Below are 25474 nucleotides of genomic sequence, written 5' to 3'. Positions count from 1 at the left end.
AAATATGAATGATGATTTACTCAAAATAAAACGTAGGACAATGCTGTACATGCATGTTCTTGAAAAAAAAATTTCTCAGGGCATCTTTTATAATTAAATAAAAGCATTTACCTATAGAAGGTATTTATTTTAAATAGTAATAATGCTGGATGTATGCTGTCTTGTGTGAAGTACAAGATGTGTCTTTGGATTTAGCAGTGTTTCACTGTCTGAATTTTTAAGCTTCTTACACTGCAGTTGGATTTAGGTGTATTCTCTGTCTTTAGTCACAGACATTGTTTGGATTCTGTGGAAACATTCAAGTTTTTGGTTTGTTCTGCAGCCTGGCGTAGGATCTTGTAAATCACAGATTTCTTTAAAAGCTTCTTCAAGTATTATGATGTTTAACATGCAATATTGATGCAGATATACAGATGACCTATGCTGACTCCTCCCAGGTTCTGCTTTTGTCTCACTAATGAAAGCAGATACTCCCAGGTCCCCAGGGACAACTAACTCAACGTGCCAGCTACAGCTGCTCACCCATGGGCCACAGGAGACTGTTCAATCTGTTCTCAGTCTGACTTCTGCCAGGGACCAAACTCAGATCAGCAGTACCCAGCTGCAGGACAGGACTCAAAACTGTGTTTGACCCTCAGATGCCTTTACTAGAGCAATGCAGAACAGCCAGTAAGTTCAGAAACTTGAATCCAAACTATTTCTCCCCTTAATAAGCATGTAATTTCTGTATACAGTCTGTCATTTGTTTCTTATTGGCTGTCATTTCTCATTTTTAACTGATTAATTTATTTAATGCTGATAACACGTGCTCCACTCAATAACCCTACAATGTATTAAATTCCTGCTGTGTAATCTTCAGCTGCTCTATTTAGACATTTTTTGGTCTGCGCATCTTCCTTGTACAATACTCCTGCTTTCTCGTGTATACTTTCATCAGTCCTTCACACTACAGACCTCCATCACAGCAATCTTTTTTGGGGCTGTTTACTTCTGGGTTACTTCTGTTGGACAGCACCAATACTTTTGAACCCTTCGTAGCGTTGTTTTTACCTGCAACTCAGAATAACAGCTGGAGGTCAACTGTACACTGAGTGGTTCTCTATAGCAACATTCCTCCTATTAATTATTCAGAGGCAAGAAGGAGTGATTCTCTTTCTTTCTAGGTACATTCATATTGCAGTGTGGAGTTAGGTTAGATGCACCGTCATAGTCTAGTCAGATACCAGAGTCTGCCTGCTAAATCCTTTTGTGAATGGCTTACGCCAGTGTCTGGGTTGCTGTGGGTAGACATCTAATGGTAAGCGAGGTGATTTTTAGAGATGTTTACCAGCTTCGCCCTGTATCTTTTGTATATGTGTGTTTACTAGTAGACACCTTTGAAGCTTCTATGCCAAATGATTTTGAAAACTCTTCTGCCTCCTTTTGGGCAGCTGTTTTGTGAAGGCTCTATAAGCAAGTAGAGTAATGCTTAGATCTGTTATATATAGCTAGAAGTAGCTTTTTGCATTGTTTCAAACTTTATATATAGGACTCTGCCACTAATTAAAATTTACTAAATGTTGAAGATTTTGCTGTTCTGTTGAAAGAATTGCACTACTTGAATAAGGTGAATTGTATTTAGGTCATGGAAATATTTTTCTGAAGTATTTTGGCAAAATTCTGCTAACATTGAGGTTAGTAGGCTCTTAAGTCTCATCGCAACCGAAGATAACATTGAGGAATATCAAGCTCCAGTGTTTGGGAATGAGCTTCCTGAATATTTTGGCATATGAATCTTTGGTTTTCATTCAGACTTATCACTAAAATGTTGAATTTTGAAACTTCAGTTCTGTGGGGGATTTTTGAATTTGCGTAGTAGGTTTTACAAAACACATTTTTGTCACTTTGTGCCTTAGTGAATTTAGCTTGTCACTTGGGCATTAATAAAATATTAATAGGATGACCTACTGCTAGCTGGAGAGACAAAGCAGGTTTTCACACTTTCATATTTCACTGTTTTTTTATTCTGATGTAAATTAATAAAATAGCAATAAAGCCTCTTACATACCCCAGAATAGAAACTGTTACCTTTATTCACATTTCTGTTGGATCAACCACTCTGCCAATGAACAATAATGTTTTAAAAGTTTCTTCAAAAATCATAAAAAGAAATGGTCGGTCCGCCTTGATGACAGGAGGCATTGTGAATGCAGTTATTCCTGAACCACTAGCTGCTGTGGCCTCAGTTCCTTCTTCATCCACTTCAATTACTGCCTTTTGGACAACCTGAAATGCAATGTAGAAATAAAATATGTGACAGAAATAAATATTAACATGAAGAATGTTTTGCAAAGTGCAAGGCATTCAGTTGAACTGGGCTTCTATTAAGGAATTAAAATGAGTTGGTCTGTGCAATCTAGCTCTGTCTGTTAGACTGGTAGACCCATATGCCGTCTACTTCAGCAGCAGAGGAGTTGGTACATCCACCATGACCACAATACTTACACAGGGGATACTAGTTCAGGTGTCATTGTGCTTTTCCATGTTTCTGAGTATGGGCCTCATTTAGAGATTTTGTTCTTGCAGCTGGTAGCATGAAGCAACCATTGCATTTGTATAGTGCTCCTCTTTGACACCTAACTGTACCAGGGAGAATTTCTCCAAAGTGGGAGGTGGGCTTTTATCAGTCACAAACACTGACACACTGGCTGGCTGGATATGTTGTTCACAGCTGATTTTGTGAGAGCTTAGGCAAATGCACCAGCCTTGGGTTTTTTCCTGTATATTTCTAATTTGTACATTTGGTAGCGCAGAGTAAATATGTACAGCAAAGAGATACAATCCTGGATTGGTCTGAGGACCTTCCTTTCCCGCTGAAATTGCAGCCTGGCAGGATCTGATTCTTTTCCCTTTTTATTCTTTCAGCCTACACATACCTCTGAGTGCTTCGCCTGTATTTGGTTCTGTATTGGTGAACTGCCTAGACAGCTAATGCATTCCCTACTCCCAAACTCCTAATTCTAGAAATGACTTATGTGAAGACAGTTGAAGGACTTCACTAGTATAGAGCTCTCTGCCAAACATTCTTAGATAATGAAGCCGGCTATCATGATTCACAGGGACAGGATGCTCCTCTGGCACTTTGTAGCTGATGCACATATTGCTTCTAATATCAGTTAGCAGCTACTATTCAAGTGTGATTTTTTCATAACACAATAGAGTTAACTGCTGAGAGTCAGCGTGGAATAGTTGTATGATGAAAAGGAAGGGAGAAAAGTGCTGCACATTGCTATTGTATTTCCCAAAAGTGAGATAGTTTATACCAAACTAAAAATCAGTGCAATTTTATCCGTTAAATATTTATTCTTAGGATGTTATGTTTCCCCAGGAAGGTTATTTTGTTAAATCAGCACAATTTTGAAAAACTGTAGTTCAGGGCCTAGAGTTTTTGAAACTTCTATAGAAGTGTTTATCATACCACTTATTAACAGTTTTGGCAAATGACAAAGGCTTCTGTAAGGAGTTGGTGTAGGGAGACTTGTAACAGCAGCACCAGTAGCGTAGAAGGATTCTTTCTGATAGGGTACAAATACTTGGAGGGAGGGTGCAAAGAAGATGGAGCTCTTTTCAGTGGTGCCCAGTGGCAGGACCAGAGGCAGTAAGTGCAAACCGAAACACAGGAGGTTCCCTCTGAACATCAGGAAACACTTTTACACTGTGAAAATGACTGAGCACTGGCACAGGCTGCCCAAAGAGGTTGTGGAGTCTCCCTCCTTGGAGGTACTAAAAAACCATCTGAACATGGTCCTCAGCAACCGGCTCTAGGTGGCCCTGCTTGAGCAGGGGGTTGGACCAGATGACCTCCAGAGCTCCCTTCCAATCTCAGCCATTCTGTTGTTCTGGGAAGTCTCTCCCAGAGTTACGGTCCTAGGTTATCAACGCTATACAACCCTATGCAACCACAAGCAGTTGCATTATATAAATTCCTTATGTACGTTTATAAAGCTATGTTTTTAAATCCTGTGTCAAATTAATCTCATTTGAGTCTTGTTTTCCTCAACTGTTTATAAATCCAGCTTGTGGCAGAAATTTTGTTACTTCTACTCTAATGTGCAAAGTTGCATTTCATCTCATTCCGGACACTCCAGTTCTTGAGGTCACCAGTTTCTCTGTGTGGTATCTCTTTTATCTTCTTTCTTTGACCATGCCTCTTAATTTTCTATCATCAGCAAATTGTCTTTTGTATTGGCTAGCTGTTTCTTCTTAATGGGACATTTCTGGTCACATAGACCTTTTCCTTCTTGATACTGGTGTGATTGTAAAGTCCTTTTTCTTCCATTCTTTTCTGCTTCTCATTCTGCCTCTGTTTTCTGTCAGTCTTCTGAAATTCATCTTTGCTCTCCCTTAAACAGTGGTACTGAGTTATCTTCTCCTCTTTTTCAGTGGGGTTGTGTTCCTCTCTTCTTGGCCATTCACCGCCCTTGCCTTTGCCTGTTTAAGCATTGGTCTTTAAAAGTTTCGGTGTATGAAATGGAACACTGGAATGGGTTGGAATACAACTCTCTTGTGTTGATGCTTTGCTGTGAGATTCTGTTTTTTCTCTGCTAAGGTATGCAGAAGGAAAGGCAGGACTGCTTTGACTTCTCTTTCTCACTGTTACCTTTTTGAGATTTTATTATTTGAACTTTCTAAAGTTCTTTATTTGTTAAGAAGAATACCTGTTCCTGGACTGTGTGTGAGGGATTCCCTTTTTGGGTTTTCTTTCTTGCTCTGGCTTTTGCCATTTGACTGTCATTTACAATGTCTTTCTTGTTCACAGTTTTTGTTTAATTGTACTCCTTCCCTGCCAACTATATTCCTCTTAAGGCAGAGCTTTCCTCCTGTGATGGGTTAACTTTGGAAGGTGTTGAGCACATATGAAATGTAGCCACCCCTTACTTGTACACACCTCATACTTGAAGTGGGATCCATACTGATTAATGTGTGCAGATTGCATATACTTGGCAGATGAGGTCCTTTCCTATTAGTGTCCCTGTAAGTGTATATGACATAGTCTCTTGGCTGGGCCATTTATATACTATTATAATCCAAATAGCAAATAATTTTAGAAGGCTTACCTGTGAAACTGCTACATATCCTTGATCTGTGAGATGACTAAGATCTGCCATACGTGTAAAGAGATTTTTAATTCCAAGAGCATGAAGCAATTTCTTCATTTTGTATTTTTGCTCTAGTTTGAACTTTGGGAATGAAATATCCACTTTTCTGTTTGGAAAAAAAAAAGTTCAATGCAAACTTGGACTATATAGTAGGTCGCTTGACTGCTGAAATGCACGCCACTCAGAAATTAAGCTTTGCACAGAAAAAGAAGGGGCAAAAACTAAAGAGCTGGAATTTAGGTTGGCAGAATATCATCTCTGACCTGTTGACTGCCAAAGATGTTAGAAATCATTTCCTTCTCTGTATAAAATACTTCCACCAGCACTTAAGTGCCCTGATACCAGAGTGACACACTAATCTATTGACCCATGAAAAGAATTGTCACTTCAGGAATCACATTTTACAGAAATAATTTGGGTTTACATTTTCATATCCAAATTTATCCATTACTCTGGGTTTCCACTGGTAGGAAGGGTTTCATAAATATACTGCATCTCTAGATTTATTGTGCACTTTGCCTGGCAGTGCTAAATTTAAGGAGAGAGAAGGGAAGAATTTGGAAAAACTTGATTGACTATGCCCTCACGGAGACAGACATTCCTAATGAGAGAGCCAGACATTTCTAAATGAGAGAGCCACAGACTTGTCACCTCAGAGTAGAAACTTTCACATGCCATTTGGGCTGTGGGTAGGCCATGAAAGGACCTCTAATCTGTAGATACGTAACACCACAAAGACACCAGCATGTGAAAGGGGTTAGGAAGACCAGCTAATCTTTGTTGTGCTTTGTTTCTTCGCTGCAATAGACATAAAAGATATTAAGGCCAATAGGTGTCAAAGTAATACCTGGTTTTCATGTTTCCAAGCCAGGATTCCACAAGCTCTGTAGACAAATGGTCTTCAAGTGAAATGTAATCTCCCTCCTTTTCTGGGATGACAATCAGCATGTGGGCTTTCCCTTTGTAGGGTAGCTTTATCACAGTGCATCTTAAGTTCTCATCAAAAGTTGAATTAACTTTATCTGACTTGAACATCATGGGTACCTGGACGCTTCTGTATTTGTTTATGTGGAAAGTCTCCATTTCTGTGAATTTGGAATTAAATGGATAGACCCACTTCCCTGAGGACAGAAAGAAATTAAATAATCATGTGCATTCAGACTTGTTAAAAAAAATGTTCAGAAACCCTTAAAAAAAAGTATAGGATATTTTCTGTATCTAGTTGAAGTGGATGTCAGTTGTGTCTGGGATAAGTGGATGACAATTGCAAAGAAAGTAATCCACAAACTCCTTCATTTGCGGGGAAAGAGGGGAAATATTTTTCTAAGGTTGATTAGTTGCCAGTCAAGTACAGAACTGATATCTTTTTTGTTTATTGAATGCCATATAAGCATTTGTCTTTTATTAACGTCACCTTCTCTGAAATTCTCCACCAGCTGTTCAACATCCTGTTTTTAAATTTATTATACAATCTTTTGGATGGGGATTCAGCAGTGCACTTACTTGTAAGGTGCACTGAAATGTGACCTCTTCTATACTAATGATTCTGATCTCTACCATTGCTTTAAACGTAGCCACAGCCGTTTATCTCTTTTCTCTGCTTTTCTGCCAGGGAAAGTAACCTTGGCATTGGACAAACTGCACTTTTGTAAATACGAAAGAATAAACTTAGTCCATAGGGAGGCTGTATGGCTGAGAGATAATTTTCTTTGTTCTCATGTGTGCATTTATTTTAGTGGGGTTTCCGTGAATGGCATCTGCTGAGTGCTTTGGTCTGGAGCAGTGGCTGTGACTGTGGGTTCTCTGCGCAGCATTCCTCTCGTCCCCTTTGTCGCCCTAGCTCTTTGTCTTTGCTTTTTACCTAACCGGGTGTCTCTGTCTTCTGTATGGCTGTTTCAGAGTAAAGGGTGGGCTATGGCTCCCGGTCACTGCCAGGACCTCCTCTTGGAGTACCTTATCTATCTTTAAGCCAGTGGTCAGAAAGACCCCAAAAGCAGGAAAAGCAGTATAAGATACTTGGCAGTAGAGGACCTCTCCACAGAAATCTCTGCCAATCAGTTGTTTCTTTCCCTCACCCTATAAGGTGATATAATGGGGTAATTTGTCACTTTGGTTCCTCTGGGGAAAAAGATTCTTGACTGAAATAGAAAATTATTTTTGTTTTCATGATTTTGTGTACTATGTAAAATCAGACAATTATTTTATGCCCACTATCCAGCATTCAAAAGACTATCATGATTAGGGCTTTTTTGTTTTAATTGGTGAGTGAAAATTAAACATCCTTTTTAGTCATAAAGAGGGATCATGTGGGGATGGATTGAGATAGCTTGATGCAGGGCTTTTTGTTCTCTTTGAGACTCTGTTGTATGGAAGAAAGCATAGAAGAATTGTGGTTCTCTATCATGAAAAATCATTTCTACTAAATAAACCTAATAGAAGAAAGTAAATCTAGATAGAGATGTAGAGAAAACAGGACATCTGAATTCATTTAAACTTTCCCTAATGTAGCTGAAGTTAGAGTCCTGATTCTTCTAATAAATAATCATTTTGCAAAATAAAAACAAGTTACCTTTAAAGACAATGTAGTCCACAAGTAGCAGTTTATTATGGTGGTCAAGCTTTTCAAAAAGCTCTGGGATTTTTCCTTTGGTCCTTTTGTTAATATTTTGATTTATGACAAGTTTTGCCTGTGTAAAGTTTTGAAAGTCCACTCTCAGGAATTCCATATCGAAGTACTGCTTAGAAAAGTTGAGGAAAGACTCCTTGAGTCTAAAGTCCTTTTGGATAAAAGAAAGTGTACCTTGCACAAGGAGAGGTTCTTCATTCATTGTGATGTTATCTTTCAGTTGTTTAAACAAAGCTGGTAAATGATGGCGATCCACTCTGTCCTTCAAAGCATGGAGGTTTAGACCTTTTACTATTTGTCTGTGTGTTTCCCCTTTGGCTGCCAGCATATATGCAGTCATGAGAGCTGATACGGAAAGGGGAGAGATGATTACATTGTTATCATGTGTCATTGCAATTTTTCTATAGAGGTTAAATCCAAAATTTGCAGTCTTTTCAGTGAAGTTGTAAAGAGTGAACTCTTCGAGACCTCGCTCTTCAAAAGGCTTAGAGATATTTTTATGATCATGCCACTCTTCAGAAATATTGACATTTGTATTTCTTTCCAACGAATTATTCTCTTTTTCCTTCTTTGGAGTTTTAGGTTTGATGCCAGCCTTGCTGATTTCAACACATATTTCACTTAAGAGAAGTAGGTAAATTCCTGTTTTCATGTTGACATCCAGTAATGAGCTCTTTTTTTTCTAGTAAAGAAAATGGAGAAAGAAAAAAAAGGCAACACAATGACTTTTTAGTTTGTTCTTCTATGCACAATGCAAAAGCTCATAGATGTAGCGAGGTGGTCTTTCTGCGTCTTCAGTGTATATACTCTAAACCTAAGATGTGGTTCCTATCTGAAATTAGATTAGTAAATTTAGATTAGTAAAAGGGAGAAATTTCCAACATCGTTAAGTGAATCCAGAAGAAATATCATGATCTTCTGGTATTGGTGGTTCATGTCAGAACTATTTCACCGATTTTCTCTTGCTAACTTGTAATTCCTTTACAAAATCAAACTCAGATTTCAAGTACAATATGCAACTCAGAGATGAAAAATCAGCTTGTTGGACCTGTGTCATAGCTTTCGCTCCTGTGAAATTGATGTCATCTATAAGCACAAGAATTCTAGGCAGCATGTGGTGGAAATGACATTTTCCCTGGAGAGCTCTGACAGTCTGATCCTAGAAAATTTGGATGATGACCTACTGAAAGCTGAGAGACCTGTAACTCCCTTTCTGCACTTCACTGGCACTGGCAGGTGGATTGTGTTCTCCATGGTATGCATCTTAATCGTGGTTGCCATTCTTACTGGATCCGTCTTTTCCCGGATAATGGTAGTGGCCTGACAGTTACCATCCCTTCTGTAGAAATTTTGACCCTCAATATTTGTTACCTTACATGTTTTATATTAGTGGCATGCTGTATCAACAAGATTCAACTCCTTAGGGGAAAAAACACTTAAGAAGCACAGAAAGTGTCTGATTTTCTAGTATGATAAATGCCAACCCAGAAAACAATCTGGTTTTGAGAGTTAGAGAACATTACATTAAAAATTGTCTTTTTAAAACAGACACTTAAATATCTGTATGTTATACACAAAAATCAAACTACAGCCACTACCAGAAATGGTAACTTCCAAGAACCATGCAGAAAAATATTTATTTATGTAAATATTTTTGCAGTATTTCAGATGTAACTGAGAATGCTGGAGTTCTACACTGCAAATTACTTTTACAAACTTTGAAAAACAGGGTTTTGACATGTGACTTATGCCTTGTTTTCCCAGAAAATTTTTTTAAAAGGATATATTTATCTGGTTATGTAGAAAATTAAAATCAGACAAAATCAGTCTGTCTTTAAGAGACTGCCGTAAGCCAAACTCATCAGAATAAATCAGGATTAACTTCATTGACATATAGATTGCACAAAGCTGGTCTGAGGCGAGGCAGAGTCTGTGCCTATGGGAATTTTACCCATTTATTCATCTAAACAAGTGAAAAACAGGGTCTTGAAATAGGTAGCTGTAGTGTAACAGGGAACTACAAAGTAATGACACCTAGTCAAGGTGAGCTATTTTCACATATCTGAAGGAAAACAACGATCCTAATGTTAGTGTGGCACCACTAACTCTTTGTCAAGCAAATACTCTTTGAGGGATACTGACTATTATATGTGCTCAAAGGCACCCATAGTTAAGTGCTTTTATACTGTATCATGCTCTTTGGTTCACTTACTTACAGAAAAGTTCATCTGGAAAAAAAATGAGACACAGTGCAGATTTTAATGGTATCTGTAATCATATCTCTTGCCTGGTCAACTCTTCCTGTGATATGTTGTGTTCGTAGATTGTTGGAGAGCTGGGCTTCAGATACTCTCATGACAAGTATAAAAAACCTTCTATCTAGTTCATTTTTAGTATCGATAAAACATCTGGAGCTTAGTATAGAAGCAATAGGTGAAGCATTTCTACAAATGTGAAGGAGTGTACTGATGTGACCCTGGAGAATCAGGAATGATTTAGACATAGGAAATTTTTTGCCAGTGAACCTGATCGGCAACTCCACTGCCAAAAGCAACCTCAGAAAGAAAGTCAAAGTTCTGTGAAAACAATGAATATTGTTAAGGTATACCAGGTTTTGTGTGCAACACACGCAGCAGTGGTCAAGGAGACATTATGGCTACTGTGTTTGAATCCCTAGGGATAACATCCTAATATATGGCTGCATCAAGAGGGCCAGCCTCTAGCTCAGCAAGAGAAGGCGGCTGAAGTTCTAACCTCAGTATCTGTACAGAGCAAGGTGTTGCAGCTGCTAGTGTACTTCTCTCGAGAGCCTGGTGTGTACTGTTTTTTCTAGTAAGTCGATGTGAAATTTCTATGTTACTGCCCATACTTACCAAGCTCTGAAAAGATTATGGGGCCCAGGACTGAAAATACAATGTCATTGTGAGGGATGTTTGCCTTTCATAATTTCGTTTCACTTTTCATCCTTCTGCTATAGGTTGTTTATTACTCCATTCAGATCATTCTCCTGCTCACATGCCGTAGGATTCCCTGTTCTTTTATACTTCATTATCCAGCAAATGCTGAAGCAGGTTTGTCAGTGCCGTCTCCTCCCTGAAAATACCATCTTTCAATGTCAAATAGCACAAGGATGAAACAGTTGTTCTGTGCTTAAAAATACGATATTTTACACAAGTTGTGATTTCTGAGCAAAGTTAATACAGGGTCTCTCACCTGTCCAACAAAATGTTTGGAGAGAACTAGACACATCTTACAAAAGGCCTCAGGCAAACTTCAGCATCAGACATTGCTTGTGTAAATTTGCACTTTTCAAGCATAAAATGCAAATATGCTTATCATTCATCTTTCCATCAAAGGAACATATGAATTTCTCTCCCATACAGCAGTGTTAAACTGCACCTAATGGAAAAATCTTGAATGGCCATAATCTTTGGAGATGCATTTTCCCATTGTAAATTAAACAGGATGTTCAAGACCACCAAGCCTGCACAGAATCCTTTTGTATAGCAGTGGCATGCAAATGGATAAATGAGATGAAAAGATGGATTATATAGCCCATCATTAAAGTAGTAAGTGATTCAACAATCTAGAAAACATATGGCAACTATTAACTACTCCTGTTAAGTTAAGGATCTGTAACAGCAAATTACGATCATTGTATAATTTGTGATTTGGCATGTGGGAAAGCTGGGTTTATTTGATTGCCGTTTATTCAGAGTTCAGCTGAATTTCACAGTTGCCTGATTCAGGCTGTGGGAGTTAGTCCTGAAAAGGTATGTTGATGTGAGTACTGAGACATTTGGGTGCCAACTCACAGGGTGCTTTTGGCAGTCAGGTGGTGTGCTATTTTCTTTTGAGATAATAGGTCACGTTCTGTACTTGGTGCAACACAGATGGGCTGTAATGACTTAATCGGGATGCAGTGAAATCCCTGAATGTTATGCCTCCTCTCGAGTGCATGGCAGCCAGGGGACAGACTAAAATATGCAGTGTACTGTGGTTGTGAATTTTTTTTTCTTTATTTTTCTTTCCCATTAACTCTTGCTTTATTTTCAGTGAAATTCGCAGTGCCTGGATTCTGCAGGACTGGAATAGGGAAGGGAATGACTTCAGCTGCTGCCTTGCTGGCCAAATGGTACACGCGACTTCAGCAGGGTTGGGATATTTACTCTCCCCTGACGGACTGCAAGCAGTGCTGTTAAGAGCTGTTGAGAGCTAACTGCAAGGCATTTCTGCTCCTTACGTAGTGACCCACTTCTGTGGGACGTAACATAGGCACCGAGGTACCGTTCCTGCCACAATGCTATGCCTGCCCTGGCAGCAAAGAAGGAGGTCCTTTCCCCTGGGAGTCATCCCTACTTGAAGGAGGTATCCTTGGACACTGCAGGGTCAGCTGTAGCGTAGAGACAGGTATTGGAAAATTTTGCTTTTGATCATGTTCAGTCAAAGAGAAAGGGCTGTCTGCAACAGCAGCAGTCCCTCTAAGAGAGCATCAGGCCTAACTGCTCACTAGCACCAGCTCTTCCCCGTCTTTTCTGGGGATCGTGCAATTCCTGTGCACCATCTGACACTGTGGCGTTCGGCAGACGTCACTTTGCGTCTCTCTCTGAGAGGTCTGGGACAGTACTTGGCTCGGGAGGGCCACCAGATCCCCACCGGGAGATGTGAAGGGGCTGAATGGGGAAAGCGGTGAGCTGCCTTCCAGAGGGCTCTGCCTTCCTAACAAATGGGTTTCAGACTGAAAGGACCCGGCAAACACGGAAGCCCTTGTTTACAGGCACATCCCAGAGCATTCAACACTCAAGAAAAGAGTCCTGCATCCTCAAGCATACACAAATGCTACTGCTTTGGGTGCTATGAACATCACAGGAGTAAGAACCTCACAATTGCACTAAGCATTCACTGCAAATTTAAGATTGCAACAATTTAAAGTTAACATTACAGCAGCTTTGTTGTGCATGTTTAGTAACAGAAATAAAGCATGTGCTCTAGGACTAGGAAAGACCATTCTGGAAACAATAAAGTGATATTTTTGCACATTATAGGCTTGTATTTTTAGATCTGGGTGAAGCTTATTGCTAATTTTAAAGAACCCACTTTATGCATAGAGTAGACAGTTCATTAATAAACATATAATTCGTAGAGCAAAGTTAACGTTCTTTCCATTTTAAGAAATATTTGTTTCTAGTAGTCTCAGATATCAAAGAAAGAAGTTTCTTGCTCAAATGCATTTTTCTTTTGAAGGCATTAGAGCAAGAGAAAAATAAAATATATTAGAATGCTAATTAAGATTTAGAACGATTTAAAACATGACATTTAGAGAATAGCTGATATATATATATAAAACTATGTATATATATATAAAAATTTAATAATACTTCCCTTTGCAATCTAAATGCTTCATATAAATCTTGTCTTACCTATTGGGTAGCTCCTCTGTTACTTTTCTCAATCAACTAGGTTTGAAAACCAGATGAAGGTGTCTGTCCCATATAGAAGTTTTTCAGCAAATATTTGCTTTTCCAAAGAGTGATAATCTGGTTTTGTCTGTTATAAATTAACTGCTTTATAAACACTAAGTATTGTGTTTCCCATAAATGGCATAATGAGGGAGGGTTATGTTCCAGTAAATACACTATATCTTTCATGAGAAACAAGAGAACAGTAAACTCTTTGCATCCAGCCCTTCAGCACCCTGGCAGGATTTGGCCCCGCACATCCAGTCGCCCATGAGAATTATTTTACAGGCAGGCTCTATGCTACTCGGCGGTGGAAGCATATCCAATCCTGCTTAAAATACCCTCTTTCGTAAAAGAATAGGTCACTACTCACCAAGGCGGGGGGGAAGAAAATAGAGGGAGGGAGCAGGTACAGAACATTTGTAGGGGTGTTGTCAGCTCCCTCGCCCTGCAATTCGGCCATTCCTTTTAGAGGAGGGGCCAGGGCTTCACCCCCTGTTTCAAGAGCACGGCAGCTGTTCAGTAACGTATCTATGCCAAAATTAACCGACGGATAAGCACTGAGTGATGTTTCTCCTATAAAAGACAAAGTGGGGGAAGCTGATATTCCTGCAAAAGTTGTGCAGAGCCATGGGAAGTAAAAGTAAACTTTTTGAATTTTCAGTTGGTCTTGGTTGAACAGATTGGACAGGCCAGTTTTGGGTCTTGAGCATTATTAGTTGGGCAAGGCACATTCTTTAAGACAAATAGATAATTTACTCAGCAATTTCTGTAGTGTGGGCGTGATCTAAGCTCTCCACTATTTTGATCATTGGCCTGATTCCAAATAAAATATAAACATGGAACTCCCTATCTTCCCCTCATGCTCCTAAATTACTTTTTAAAATACTCCCAAATGAAACAGAACATTTCATTCTGATTTGGATTGTAAAAGAAAAAGAATTTGGCCTTAAAACTTGAGATAAGGGGACTAGTCTCTATTTTTCAACTGAACTGAAAAAAATTATTATATGCAGTCTAAGTGGAAGCATTGCCAGAGGAAAGGATGAAACTTCAGAAAGCCCATAAAGGACTTGGGCATCCAGGACCCAATGCCAAAAGGCTCTTGTTTATTGCTGATGAGTATTACTTCTATAAAAGTGACCACAGTGTTTGCTTGTAAACTGCAAGATTTGATTAGAAAGTGCTAAGACCTGGACGTAGCCCCTCCATGGTCTGACCAGGTTTGTGTCCATGTTGCAAGGACACGTTACTGGAGGGCACTTGTGGGTGTTATGCACTTAAGAAGGTCAACAGAGGGGTCATGAAGGACCACAGGCTCTAGGTACCTAAATTCTTCCTTGATTTAAATTCTTTTAAAATATTCTTCCTTTTAGAAACAATCCCAGTCATAATAGGCCCCAAGTATAGGCATTGTATTAAAGAACACGGGAACATAAGATGGGGTTACCGAGTGAAGGCTCTGCCCTAACATCATGCGGTCTATTCCCTAAACATAAAAAGCTCCACTGTGAATGCCCCAGTGACTCCAGAACTTCAGTTCTCTGTCCAGATGACTGGACATTTTTTTTCTACTTCCTAGTCTATATTTATTTGTGGTTAATTCAGTGGGATTTGAAATTCAATGCATCTGACAGTTCAACAAAGCTGCATTACTGCAATGTGTTTCTGAATCTGTGTCTTCTGGAGACTGCTGTTCTGTGGTTGTGGCCAAGCAGACAATACAAGGAAAAAGCCATACCCAGCTTTTGTGCTCAGCAAAATTAGCATTGTTATTAGCAATGGTAAGAGCAACCTAGCCCTCGCACCAGGACCCTGACACACATGGTCACCACTGGAAGCCCTGCCTGAGTTAAGATGCAACAATATTGATACTTAATATTAAAAAGCTGAAGTCTTGTTTATAGATGGTAGTGAAAAGGGTTTGAAAAAATCTTAAAGTGTTTGAATCTCTCAGTTAAATCTTCTCTGGATCAAAAAAACCACATCAATCCTATTTTATCTGGAAGAAAAAGAAGGCTGCTATGAGATGTATTGGCTATGTACAGAGATCTGAGGGAATTGTCGTCTTCTCTAGTTACTCACGAAGCCCTTGCTAGTTTTTCGTGCTGGGTAACACCTTGCTGAAAGTATCCTCCACACACTATTGGGAGTAACATATTCCTCCCACGAACTACTATTTATATTGTCAGTCACCCCTTGGATTCAACATAGCTTTCTGAGCAGTAAAACACCACACAACATATGGGTAACGCTCTGCCAAACTATACGTATTCACAGAGTGATTTACTGGGAGAGGATTGCTGGTGCGTCACACTGGCAAAATTGCACTTTTCCACAGTTTAAGACAAAACCACCCCTGAGACCAGAACAAACAAGGGCAATACATGTATCTTGCTGCCCAGTTGCATCTCTGCTGGGAGCTTGTGCCAGCGTAGTGCTGAGGCTGGGCAATAGGCAACTGATATGTCAACGGTTGAGCTAAAGACCGTCTGTTCTCTAATAGACAAGTTTTTTTGGATGCATATACAACTCTGCAAAACCTGGCAGTGATTATGTAGTCCAGGTTGTCACCAATATGTTTGTCAAAGGCCTTGTGACTCTTGGGTACCTGGGGTTAGATACTGCAGAGGCAGGCTCCGCTGCTTGTTCCAAATATTCAGAGGATTTCTGTTATAAGCCCCTTTCATCCTTTTGCAGTTCTTCTTGTGGGGCTGGCAACACCTCTGCTTCAGTGGCTGCTTTTCCTCTTATTTACTTTCCTCAGTCTGATTTAGGAAACGTTCAGTGACTGTGGAGCAACCAGTCATCTTAATACCTGGTTTGTTTTGGGCTTAGGTTCCCTGTGCTAACTGCGGTTCCTTCCAGTTACAAACTCCTTGGTACAGCAGTAGTGCTTGCTTAGGTGATGCCTCTGTTTCACATGCCGTGCCTCATTTTAGCAGTTTCTACCTCGACCACGGCTGAGCTTCAAAATGGACTATGAGGTATGATGGGCGTGATTGCAATGAAGGAAACTGGTGATTTAATCACATGTATCTGTATCAGGTTCCCAGTGAGAGATTTTTTGGAACTGAGTTTCTTGCCTTGCTCAACGAAGGTAGTAACCAAATAGATAGGTTTCACTCAAGGCGCTGCAAATTTCTGTCCCCAGCTAGTTGCTACCCATTTGGTTTCTCAAAGGTAGATGCAGGATATTTACCCTTGTCTTGATGGAGCTAGTTGAGATCAGTCAGAAATACTGTCCAGCTGGAGTTTGATGGGAAGAATTAAGGTAAAAAGTGTTAATTTTGGAAAATATTTGGGCTGAATGTGATCTAACCTTTTCCACGTTTCTTAAACTAAACAAAATACCAGTGTACCAGGAGTAGTGCAGGAGATACACAGAGATGGTTTTCAAGGATCTGTATTTCTTCTGAAGTCTTACTGTGAAATTACTCATAACACATAAACTAACATGCTCTAACAGTTATAAAAGAGCTCTTTATACAGTCTCTTGAACATACTTAGTTTGTCAACGAGATGATTCATCAAGGTGACTGCTGCTTCTCCCACTCAAAGAGTGCACATTATAATTGACATCAGCTGGATGCAAGCACCCCGATGGCTCCATACCTACACTGTTTGTAAGTCTGACCCTTTTCGTAGAGAACCGGGCCTGTGCAATTGTTCATATGGGAGGATTCCTGCAGTGAAAGCGTCTTTGAAAGATACGTATTCCCGCATCTTACCTGAGGTGGGTTGGGTGCATTACTGTACCAGATGGACAAAGCAGTAAAGCTGTAGTATTTCATAACATAGGGCTGAAGTATCTCCTTTGTATTTTCAACTTCATAGTCAAGCGCTGTCTAATTGTCCTTGAACACACAAATAAAATTATAATTGTCTGTTAATAGGACATCTTACCATGGAAGCTTTTAGAGGGAATGCAAAAATGATGAAACACTGTAATAGTGAGTCCAGAGAAGTACTATCGATTTTCAGTAACAGGTAAGACAATGAGGTATGACGGAAGTAGCATGAATCCTGCTTTATTCCCGGGGATGGAGTAAATGACCTTTTAAAGTCACTCCCAGCCTTGTTTCCTGTGATTCTCTGACTCACAGAAAAGGAACATTTGCATCCTCAATAATTTATTTGCCCTACGTTTTTACAGACAAGAATTCAAGAGCTGCAGCAGGGGTGGCTGGTGTTTGCCTAGTCCCCGTGGAGCCAGCAGGTGTCATCAGAACCTTTATTTCTCTGACGGGAAGAAGGATAATTTTGTGTGTTTGGACATCTGCCCTTCTCTGTGCCTTACTAAGTTTGTATCGTGAGGCAGGACTTAAGCAGGCAGGAGACACAAACTTAAACAACCGACGCTGGAAGGTACTTCTGTTCTCCCGGGAGGGCATCTCAAAATTTCTCCAGTAGATGTGAAATGCAAGTGCATTTCTATTTTAAATTCCTGAAAAATAATAAACTTTAAAGGCAGGAATTACAGTGTCCAAGAGATTGTATGTCTAAGGGGGAAGAAAGTTATTATTGCATCTTCAAAGTGGGAGAAAATATTGACATCAATGACCTCTGATCAGCTGAACTTGGAATATGATGTATTTTCCCACTATTCCTTATCCAAATTCCATGTTTACAAGCACTGTACATGCGTCTCCTTACTGCTGCAATAATTAAGTTGAGTTCCTGTGACTTGCACTCTTTGACTGTCTGGCCTGAAGCAATTATCTGATGTAACGAAGAAATCTCTGCCCTTTGGCCTCTGTAAAAGACACGCAAAAGATGCCCGCCTGCTCTTGTGAAATGTGCTGAGGTTTACTAAGTACCAAATGAGTGCAAGTTAATGTTGTCCACATTGCCCAGAGTGGCTGGCAAAGAGCTCTGCATTGTGAAGTTGGGTTTGTTTGTTTTTTCCTTTTAAACATGGGTATCAATACAGTAACCTGCTACAGGTCTGGTACTGGTTCTCATGGCTTGAGTGTGGGCTTCCTGTAGGCTGCATGTGGTGGGTGTTCAAAAGCAACTCCTCTTCCTAGAGAAAGTATGTACCTACCTGGCTGTGCTTTCACAAAGTGTTTAAGCAGGGGATAGTTTTCATACAGGACTTGGCGTCTTTTTTTAAACTACTTCAGCACTTTACTCTACCTGGTCTTCAATGAGACAAGTCAGTATCCGTGTGCTGCTATTCATTTCTGCTTGCCGGTCTTGGGACCAGTCCCTTCTTGAGATTTTTAAAGACAATATCTGAGTTTACCTGAAAACAATAAAACTAAAGTGGAGAAGCAAGGGCAGATAAACAAATCTTTAAGAAGACATGAACATTTTCTTCAAACACCATATGAAGCTGTCATATGGCAACAGCATAGTTCTTGTGAGTGTGAGTTAAAAGGATAATAAATTACACACTGCTACATACAAGAGACATCCATAATGATCAGTCTCAAATGTAAGGCCAGAGACATTGGATATTTGTGTCTATCACTCGATCACGTATATAATATTAATTTTCAAGAAACAGACATATTATACTAAAGATCCACTATCAGTTGAAAATTTGTAACTAATATTTCCATTGTTTCATTCCCATAAGGAAAAAAATTTAGACAGTGAAATAGTTAAATGGACAGCAACCCCTGTCAATGAGCTGAGTGGGGACTCAAATATGGTTTTCTTTATATTTCATAAGAATATTGCATTTAATGTGTGGGCAGTGCCAGATGTGAGGTGTTAATTATTAATTTCCTTGATTTAAGCACTAATGTCACTTAGCAACCTTACTCATCTTTGAAATGGAACTTTTTAAGGATGCACATACATTGCTAGTGAGAATAACATTTATATTAGAAAAATTATTTGGGCAATGGAGCAAATGCATGAATCTCTTTCAGTCCTGATGGGAACAAGGTGAAAAGTTTATAGTTCTTTTGAGAGGCTTCCTTAGAGCACTACAGTACTTGGTTGCTCTTCCCAGTTCCTGATATTTTCTGGCTAACATGCCATCCAACATTGCAACTCAGCTTTTTTTTTTTTAGGGAAATTCAGGTTATGCTTTCTCTGTCTCATTCTCTCTCTCTTGCCTTCTCTCCTTTCCACTTTACGTATTTTAAAAGTATTCTCTTTTTGCATCCAATCTGACAAAACGATAAAAGTCTGAAAATACCAGATTCATACAAATTTCATGAAGTTGAATGACCCGATCTAGGACAGAGACACTTTTACAGCCTGCACTGTGGGAGGAGCTGATGAGCTTGTCTTTGCTAGACATCAGAGAATCCACACCAGAGCAGTTATGGAAACCAGGTTTCACTGATTCTGTAGGCCAGAAAACTGTTCGTATACACAAAAAATAGTGCATGGGTTTGCTTTTGGATATTTATTTTTATGCTGATAAGTTAGGCCCATCAGTGCATTGGAGGTAAATGCAACCTTAATATTCACTTGCTGGATACAAACAGCAGTATGATATGTTCATGCTGACCAGTTTTTATATAAGTATCCCCACCCAGAGGGTGATAGGACAGCTGGAAAGAGGGGAGAAGAAAAGGAAGACAGTCAAGGTAGCAGGAAGCTGAGACTTTATTGAACAGAGCTCAGAAATAGTAACCATCCTCGGAGACATTCAAAACCCGGCCGAAGATTTCATCAATCCATGAAGCACAACTGGCCGTTAAAGGATTGTTCCTTGGCTAGCGACAGCATTTTGCCACGTGGTTGGTGCTGGCAATGCGGTCTGTTTGGACGCTGACTCACTTGGAGTAGAAAGTTGTGTTCCCACAGGATGTGGACCATGGGCCAGCTTAAAGCACCTTCACTGTCAGGGCCTCGGTGAAGATTCAGCTGTAGCTTAGTCTTGCTTTTCTGTGCTACAGCCATAAGCACAATATCAGCACTGCTCCATATGCCGTTTCTTGGAAAGATTCCCGGTCTCCTACAGTCAGGATTTCGTGCCAAACTGAAGCACTTAAAAGCCTGTAATACACTGTATTATATATTCCTTTAAAGAGAGTGGTGTCTCCAGCGTGGGAGCGGTCTTACTTCAGACACTTCCTGGGTCTGTGGCCAGATCAGAATAAATCACTGAACACATCCAAGATACCCTTCTTACCTCCCAGAAGGCCTCATCTAGCATCTTCAGTTGTTCCTTCTTAGTCATTTTTGATGGAAAGCACCTATTTTGCTCCCTATATAATGAAACAATTTTTGGATCCCACTGAAGTCGATCCATAGTGAATGATAGTAACCTTGGTCAGCAGCTGATTATAGAATGAATGTGAGACTTCTACATCATATAATTTGCCTTTGATGGAGGTATTCATTTTTCTTTTTGGCATTGTAATGAGCATGGAAGCATTTGCATTGACAGGAGGTTTAAATTACAATTCACCACCCATTCTTCTTCAGTGAGCAGTGGTGTCTTCAAGTTCCAGTCATTGTCCTTCTAAAGGACAGCCAGTCCTGTGGTCAGACTTCTTGTCAGCCAACATTTCTATTTAGTAGAAGATAAACGTAGGGTACTCCATATAGGTTGGACTGTATAGGCAAATGTCTTTGCTTTTAACATGCTCCAGATGTCAGGTCTCAACTGCTTCTTAGACTTGTCTATGAGTAATGATGTGGATCGTATGTGACAATGTGCTCAGATGCTCAGACTCCTGCTATTGTGTACCAGATCGAATTGTTCTTCCCAGGTAATGTGTAACATGATGGGCTACAGAAGGCGGATGTCTGCTAGCAGACACATCGGAAGCACTAAAAAGAACATGAAAAACAGAGAACGGATGTTTTTCATCTGACGAAAGAAAACTATAAGATACAGAGCATTACGATAATAAAGAGAGGAAAATTAACAGTCTTTTCAATGTGGATATGTTTTATCATTGTATCAGTAAAATTTAACTGACATAGGGCTGTCTACCTGAGAAAATAATGCAGTGGAACTGTGATGGGAAAATGTTACTACCCTAAATCCTTGTGTGGACTTTCATTCCAGCATAACTTTTTGCTTGAGTTTAAACTCTTTGCCAGGTGACAAATTCAGAAGGATTTCTTATACTAGAACAGAAGTTTCTGTACGGAAGATTTTTACTGTAGCACTATATTGCTTTACACTAATCCTTTAGATCATAGCAGAACCTTGTTCTTGTGTGCATAGAATTTTAATGTGAAGGTGGAATTATTCATCAAATATAATTTTTGGAAATCAATGCAACTGTTTCTGCCTTTTTGACCAAAATTCAACGTGTGAAGCCTTGCAAAACTCACAGCTTCCGCTGCTGGCTAGCACCCCAGGGGTAGGTATATTGCCCCCCGCCCCCGTGTCTGTGTGACTCCCGTACTTACCTGACTTACAGAGCAGCTCCTACCCTAGGCGTGCCCAGACCTGCCACGGTGTGATGGGTTTTGAGTTCTCACTGAGAGCTGAGCCAGTGAGAGACTCCCTGTAGGAGCAACTGTGCTGGTACAGCTGTGCTTACAGCAGTACGGCTCGTGCTGCTCAAGGGAAGTGGCATAAACAGTCTCCACGTGAAGCAGTTGTATAATGACATAACTGTATTCCTTCACTGAGCAGGCTGTGGGTTTAACTGTCCTTGCTCAGGCAAGGACCAATTTAGTAATTAATTATGCACATGCTGCAGTTTGTGTTGGTAACAGCACATGTAGTTCAAGTAGGTGTGATAGATGCAGGTGTTGAGGCCAGTCTGCAGCGTGATACTGAAAGCCTGCAAGCAAACAAGCTCTAATAGATGAGGTTGCAAAATCAAAAGTTGAAGCCAGGCTGGAAATTTGGTCCTAAGCACTCATGAAATGTAAATGTCTCTTCTCTTTTTCAGTTCTGCTGAAAAGAAAAATAAGCTGTGCAATGGAGTCTTTGCCCAGAGTTTTATCTCCTAGTTTAAAATCAAGCAATAGGGCATGGGGGTGGAAGAAATATGCAAAGTCAGCATGCTAGCTGCAATGCAAACATAAGGGTTATCTTAAATTTACCCTGAGACTGGAAAACAAAGATATAAGCTAGCAAAGCATTTTCTCATAGAATCTCCACTGTGCATCGAGAGTGTCTTAGCCACAATCTCCTATAGTTGTTTAGTTTAATTATAATAACAGTGGTTGACACTTTTTGACCCCAAAATATAGAAAAAGATGAGTGTGTCTGTGTGCATGTGCATGCACATTTGTGTGTGAATGCAACTGTAGGAAAGAAATGCAATGATACTGAACATAGCTAAATGCCAGGACATCGAGCAAACAGGTGCAGAGCTGGCAGGACCTGGGCTCTGTCCCTTTGCCCGTTAGGTTTTGCTCAGGAATGGTGGCAAATTGCAGTCAACCTGAGAGCAGATCTGGGGAAGGAAGCTGAGAAGAAAGCATGCCTTGGTGGAGCATAGTCCACTCAGGGAGGCCCTGCTGGCGTGTCAAGCAGCACCAGCACTGCTCAATGGTGGGGGGGAGCAGGCAGGAGGGAGCAGAGTCCTAAAACCCACCATTCCTTCTGTATCTCAACAGTGATGCATCTGAGCTGGGGAGAAACCTCTGTTATGAAGTGCTGTCATCACAGTCCCCCGGTAATCTCAAAAACATCCAGATTTCGTGCTACCTTGTTGTACGGTCTTGGTCACTTCCCCATCTGCATGGGGTGTGGGGCTCACCTCTTCTTGAAGCACTTAACGAGCATTCAGATATGCCCTGTGTCGGTAAATGTAACCTGCATTGGTTACAATACGATATACGTGATAGGCAGAACTAAGCTGAAACAAAATGTGCTGGCTGTCTTGAAGAGTATATTTTTGATTCTGCAATGATACGGTGATCCCAGTTCTCATATCCTAAAAATGTGGGGTTTGCTCGTATCAGGTTGAAGGGGACATTTGGAAGTTGGTATTTCTTCTGCAGGGGAGGTCGCACTACCAAATGTGGCAGCAAACACACTTATACTCCTGACTTCAGACTTCCAGCTTCATGGAAGTCTCTCCTTTCCCCTGCCATCCCCGTCTGTGCTACCCAGGAAAGGACAGCAGGGCAGGACATGGGGTGGGTGACACTGGGGCTCTTGCATCACGGTTGGCGGCTCTCCGCTCGGCACTGAGGCTGGGAACCGCAACCCTGTGGCTCCTTCCACCCGAGCTCCTGTTTATCCTCAGCCCTCACCGTAGGGATACCCCTGGTTTGTCAACCCCAGTGGCCTCGCATGTAGCCAGGCTCAGCCCCAGCACCGCCAGTCCTGGTGGCCACGGGCAGAAGAAGACCGAGCTAACCTCCCCTGCTAACCAGCGAGGCTGAGCTTTCCTGCAGCTGCCAGATTAAACACACCCTTCGTTTCTTGAACCTTGCATTTGTATTTCACTAAGGTTTGGAATCATTAGAAAGTTTTTCTTCTGTGACCAGAGGAAGCCAACTTCATGAAGAAAAATGCATACGAGATCTGCCTGTTTGGGAAGGCTGCCGAGTGGGCCAGGCTTCCCTGACGGATGCCAGTGGGCTACGTGGGACAGGCTGAGCTCATTTCCACTGCAAAGCCACTCCAGAAGTGTATCTTTTCCCCACTACTGTATGAGGAACTCGGGATACATTTTGAGAATATATGAAAAATAAATCCCTCTAGTATATATTGCTAAATCTTTTGTTAAAGTTTTGGATGTTATACAAATATTAAGTCGTGCTAGACTTTTACCTGTGGCCAAACATGTTACGTTAGTTAAACAGTTATCTCACTTGCTTTGAAGCTTTTGGTCAAGTTGCTAAATATCTAGTGACTGAATAACAGAGTATCAGTATATCGGATAAGATAAGGAGGCAAGGAAAGAGGAGTTGTACTGATGCCTGTTGTACTGCCTTCCTCGGTTTCCCGACTAACGAAGCAGTTCGAAATACTGTCCATGGGACAGGTCTCCTCCGACCACCTCAACAGAGCGGAGGGGAGCCTGTTAGCCCCAGAGTGGTCACCCAGAAGGTCCCTGGGCTACGGGTCACAGCCTCCTGCCTGTGCACCCAGAGGGAGTGGGGGCGGTCAGGGTCTCCTCCCTGCAACTGCCCAGAGCTCGCCCCTCCATGACGTGGCCGGCCCCATGTCAGCCTTCCCCTAAGCTCTTACTGCCCAGCTATAGGGAAGAGCTGGAAGTCCTGTGATTCGACACGCGGCAGGGGGCTCAATGGGAGGGCAGGCCAAGGCAACGGTCCTTGGAGGAGGATGGGGACCTGGCTGCCACCCAGGGCTGTCTCCTTGCCTCGAATCCCTCTTCCTCCTCTGGCACCAGCTCTTGCCTTTTGTCCCATATTGGTCCACAAAGTCTTCAGCGCTCACCAGCTGGCAGAGCTCACTGACTGACTGCAAAAGAGTGTTTTTGGGGGGGATGTTTTCTTTCCAAAACATCAGTTCTTCATGTGCCATCACCTAGGCACTGGGAGAAGGGACATCTGGGACACTGTTATCACTCTGTGAAGCTGATCTTGTACTAAAACACTGCCCTTTGGATAAACCCATGATGTACTCCTGCTCCTGCTCCAAATACCAGAAAAGCTGGCATCCAGGGCAGCTTTACCACCATTCCCTTTCTGGACCCAGCGTGTGGCCACATGTGAGTCTCTTGTGTATTTCATGGGCTTCTGCCCCCCTTCCCTCCTCAGTAATCTCCGGGATCATCCTCCCGTGGCCAGGGTGCTGCGTGCACCATCTTCTCTGCTTCCCTATGGGTGCTGAGATGGGGATTCTGGTGCCGCAGCCTCGATGTGCCCTGGGGATGCTCACCTGCCACCTTCCCCTTTTGCCAAAGAGACGAGTTGGACAGGTCTGTTGTCATTGATACGTCATTGCATGTGGTACGTCAGCCCTTCAGGTGTCGCTTGGCAAAGGGAAGAGAAGCTGTAGACAGTTGTGGGGTAGCGGGTGCTGGTGTCTCTGCGTTGAAAACTCCCATTTTCCCCAACCCTGGGGTCTTGCTTGGTATCTTGGACATCCTGCAGTAATTACGATGACAGAGAGCAAGTGAGATATTAGTCAGGCTTGTTCACATCTGCGGCCTGCAACAGCCCCCACTTGAGTCTCAGTCAGGGGAGTGCTATGTTTTCTGGCAGCACTGTCTCTTCTCGAAAGGCCAGGGCTCTGGTCATGCTCCTCCTCCAGATCCACTCGTTTCAGAGATTACTTTGCGCTAATTGGAGTATTTTCATATTGCATACAGGAAGCAAGAAAACAATAGGGCTGTTCTGCCCTTTGGCTCTACCCAGGTCTGCAGGGGACTCGCTGATATTACCAATTTTTT

The 25474-nt window shown here is 41.3% G+C and overlaps 1 protein-coding gene across 2 annotated transcripts; it reads right to left on the bottom strand.

The window, feature by feature from the left end:
• Nucleotides 1-1250: 1250 nt before the first annotated feature.
• Nucleotides 1251-13221, bottom strand: SERPINA10 (serpin family A member 10). 2 transcript variants are annotated; one of them, XM_075152492.1, is made up of 6 exons: nucleotides 13185-13221; nucleotides 10638-10857; nucleotides 7708-8446; nucleotides 5986-6259; nucleotides 5097-5244; nucleotides 1251-2265 (listed from the first exon to the last, which is right to left on the bottom strand). In XM_075152492.1, the coding sequence occupies exons 3-6, from the start codon at nucleotides 8414-8416 to the stop codon at nucleotides 2074-2076; spliced, it is 1323 nt and encodes a 440-aa protein (XP_075008593.1). In that variant the 5' UTR covers nucleotides 8417-8446; nucleotides 10638-10857; nucleotides 13185-13221; the 3' UTR covers nucleotides 1251-2073. The 2 variants fall into 2 exon arrangements, with proteins under 2 accessions (XP_075008593.1, XP_075008592.1); XM_075152491.1 differs by lacking the exon at nucleotides 10638-10857.
• Nucleotides 13222-25474: the final 12253 nt, after the last annotated feature.

The sequence above is a fragment of the Calonectris borealis genome, chromosome 5 (genome assembly GCF_964195595.1).
Source record: "Calonectris borealis chromosome 5, bCalBor7.hap1.2, whole genome shotgun sequence".
Classification (NCBI taxonomy): domain Eukaryota; kingdom Metazoa; phylum Chordata; class Aves; order Procellariiformes; family Procellariidae; genus Calonectris; species Calonectris borealis.
Note: the sequence above shows the minus strand (reverse complement) of the source record. Positions and strands in the feature narration are given on the sequence as shown.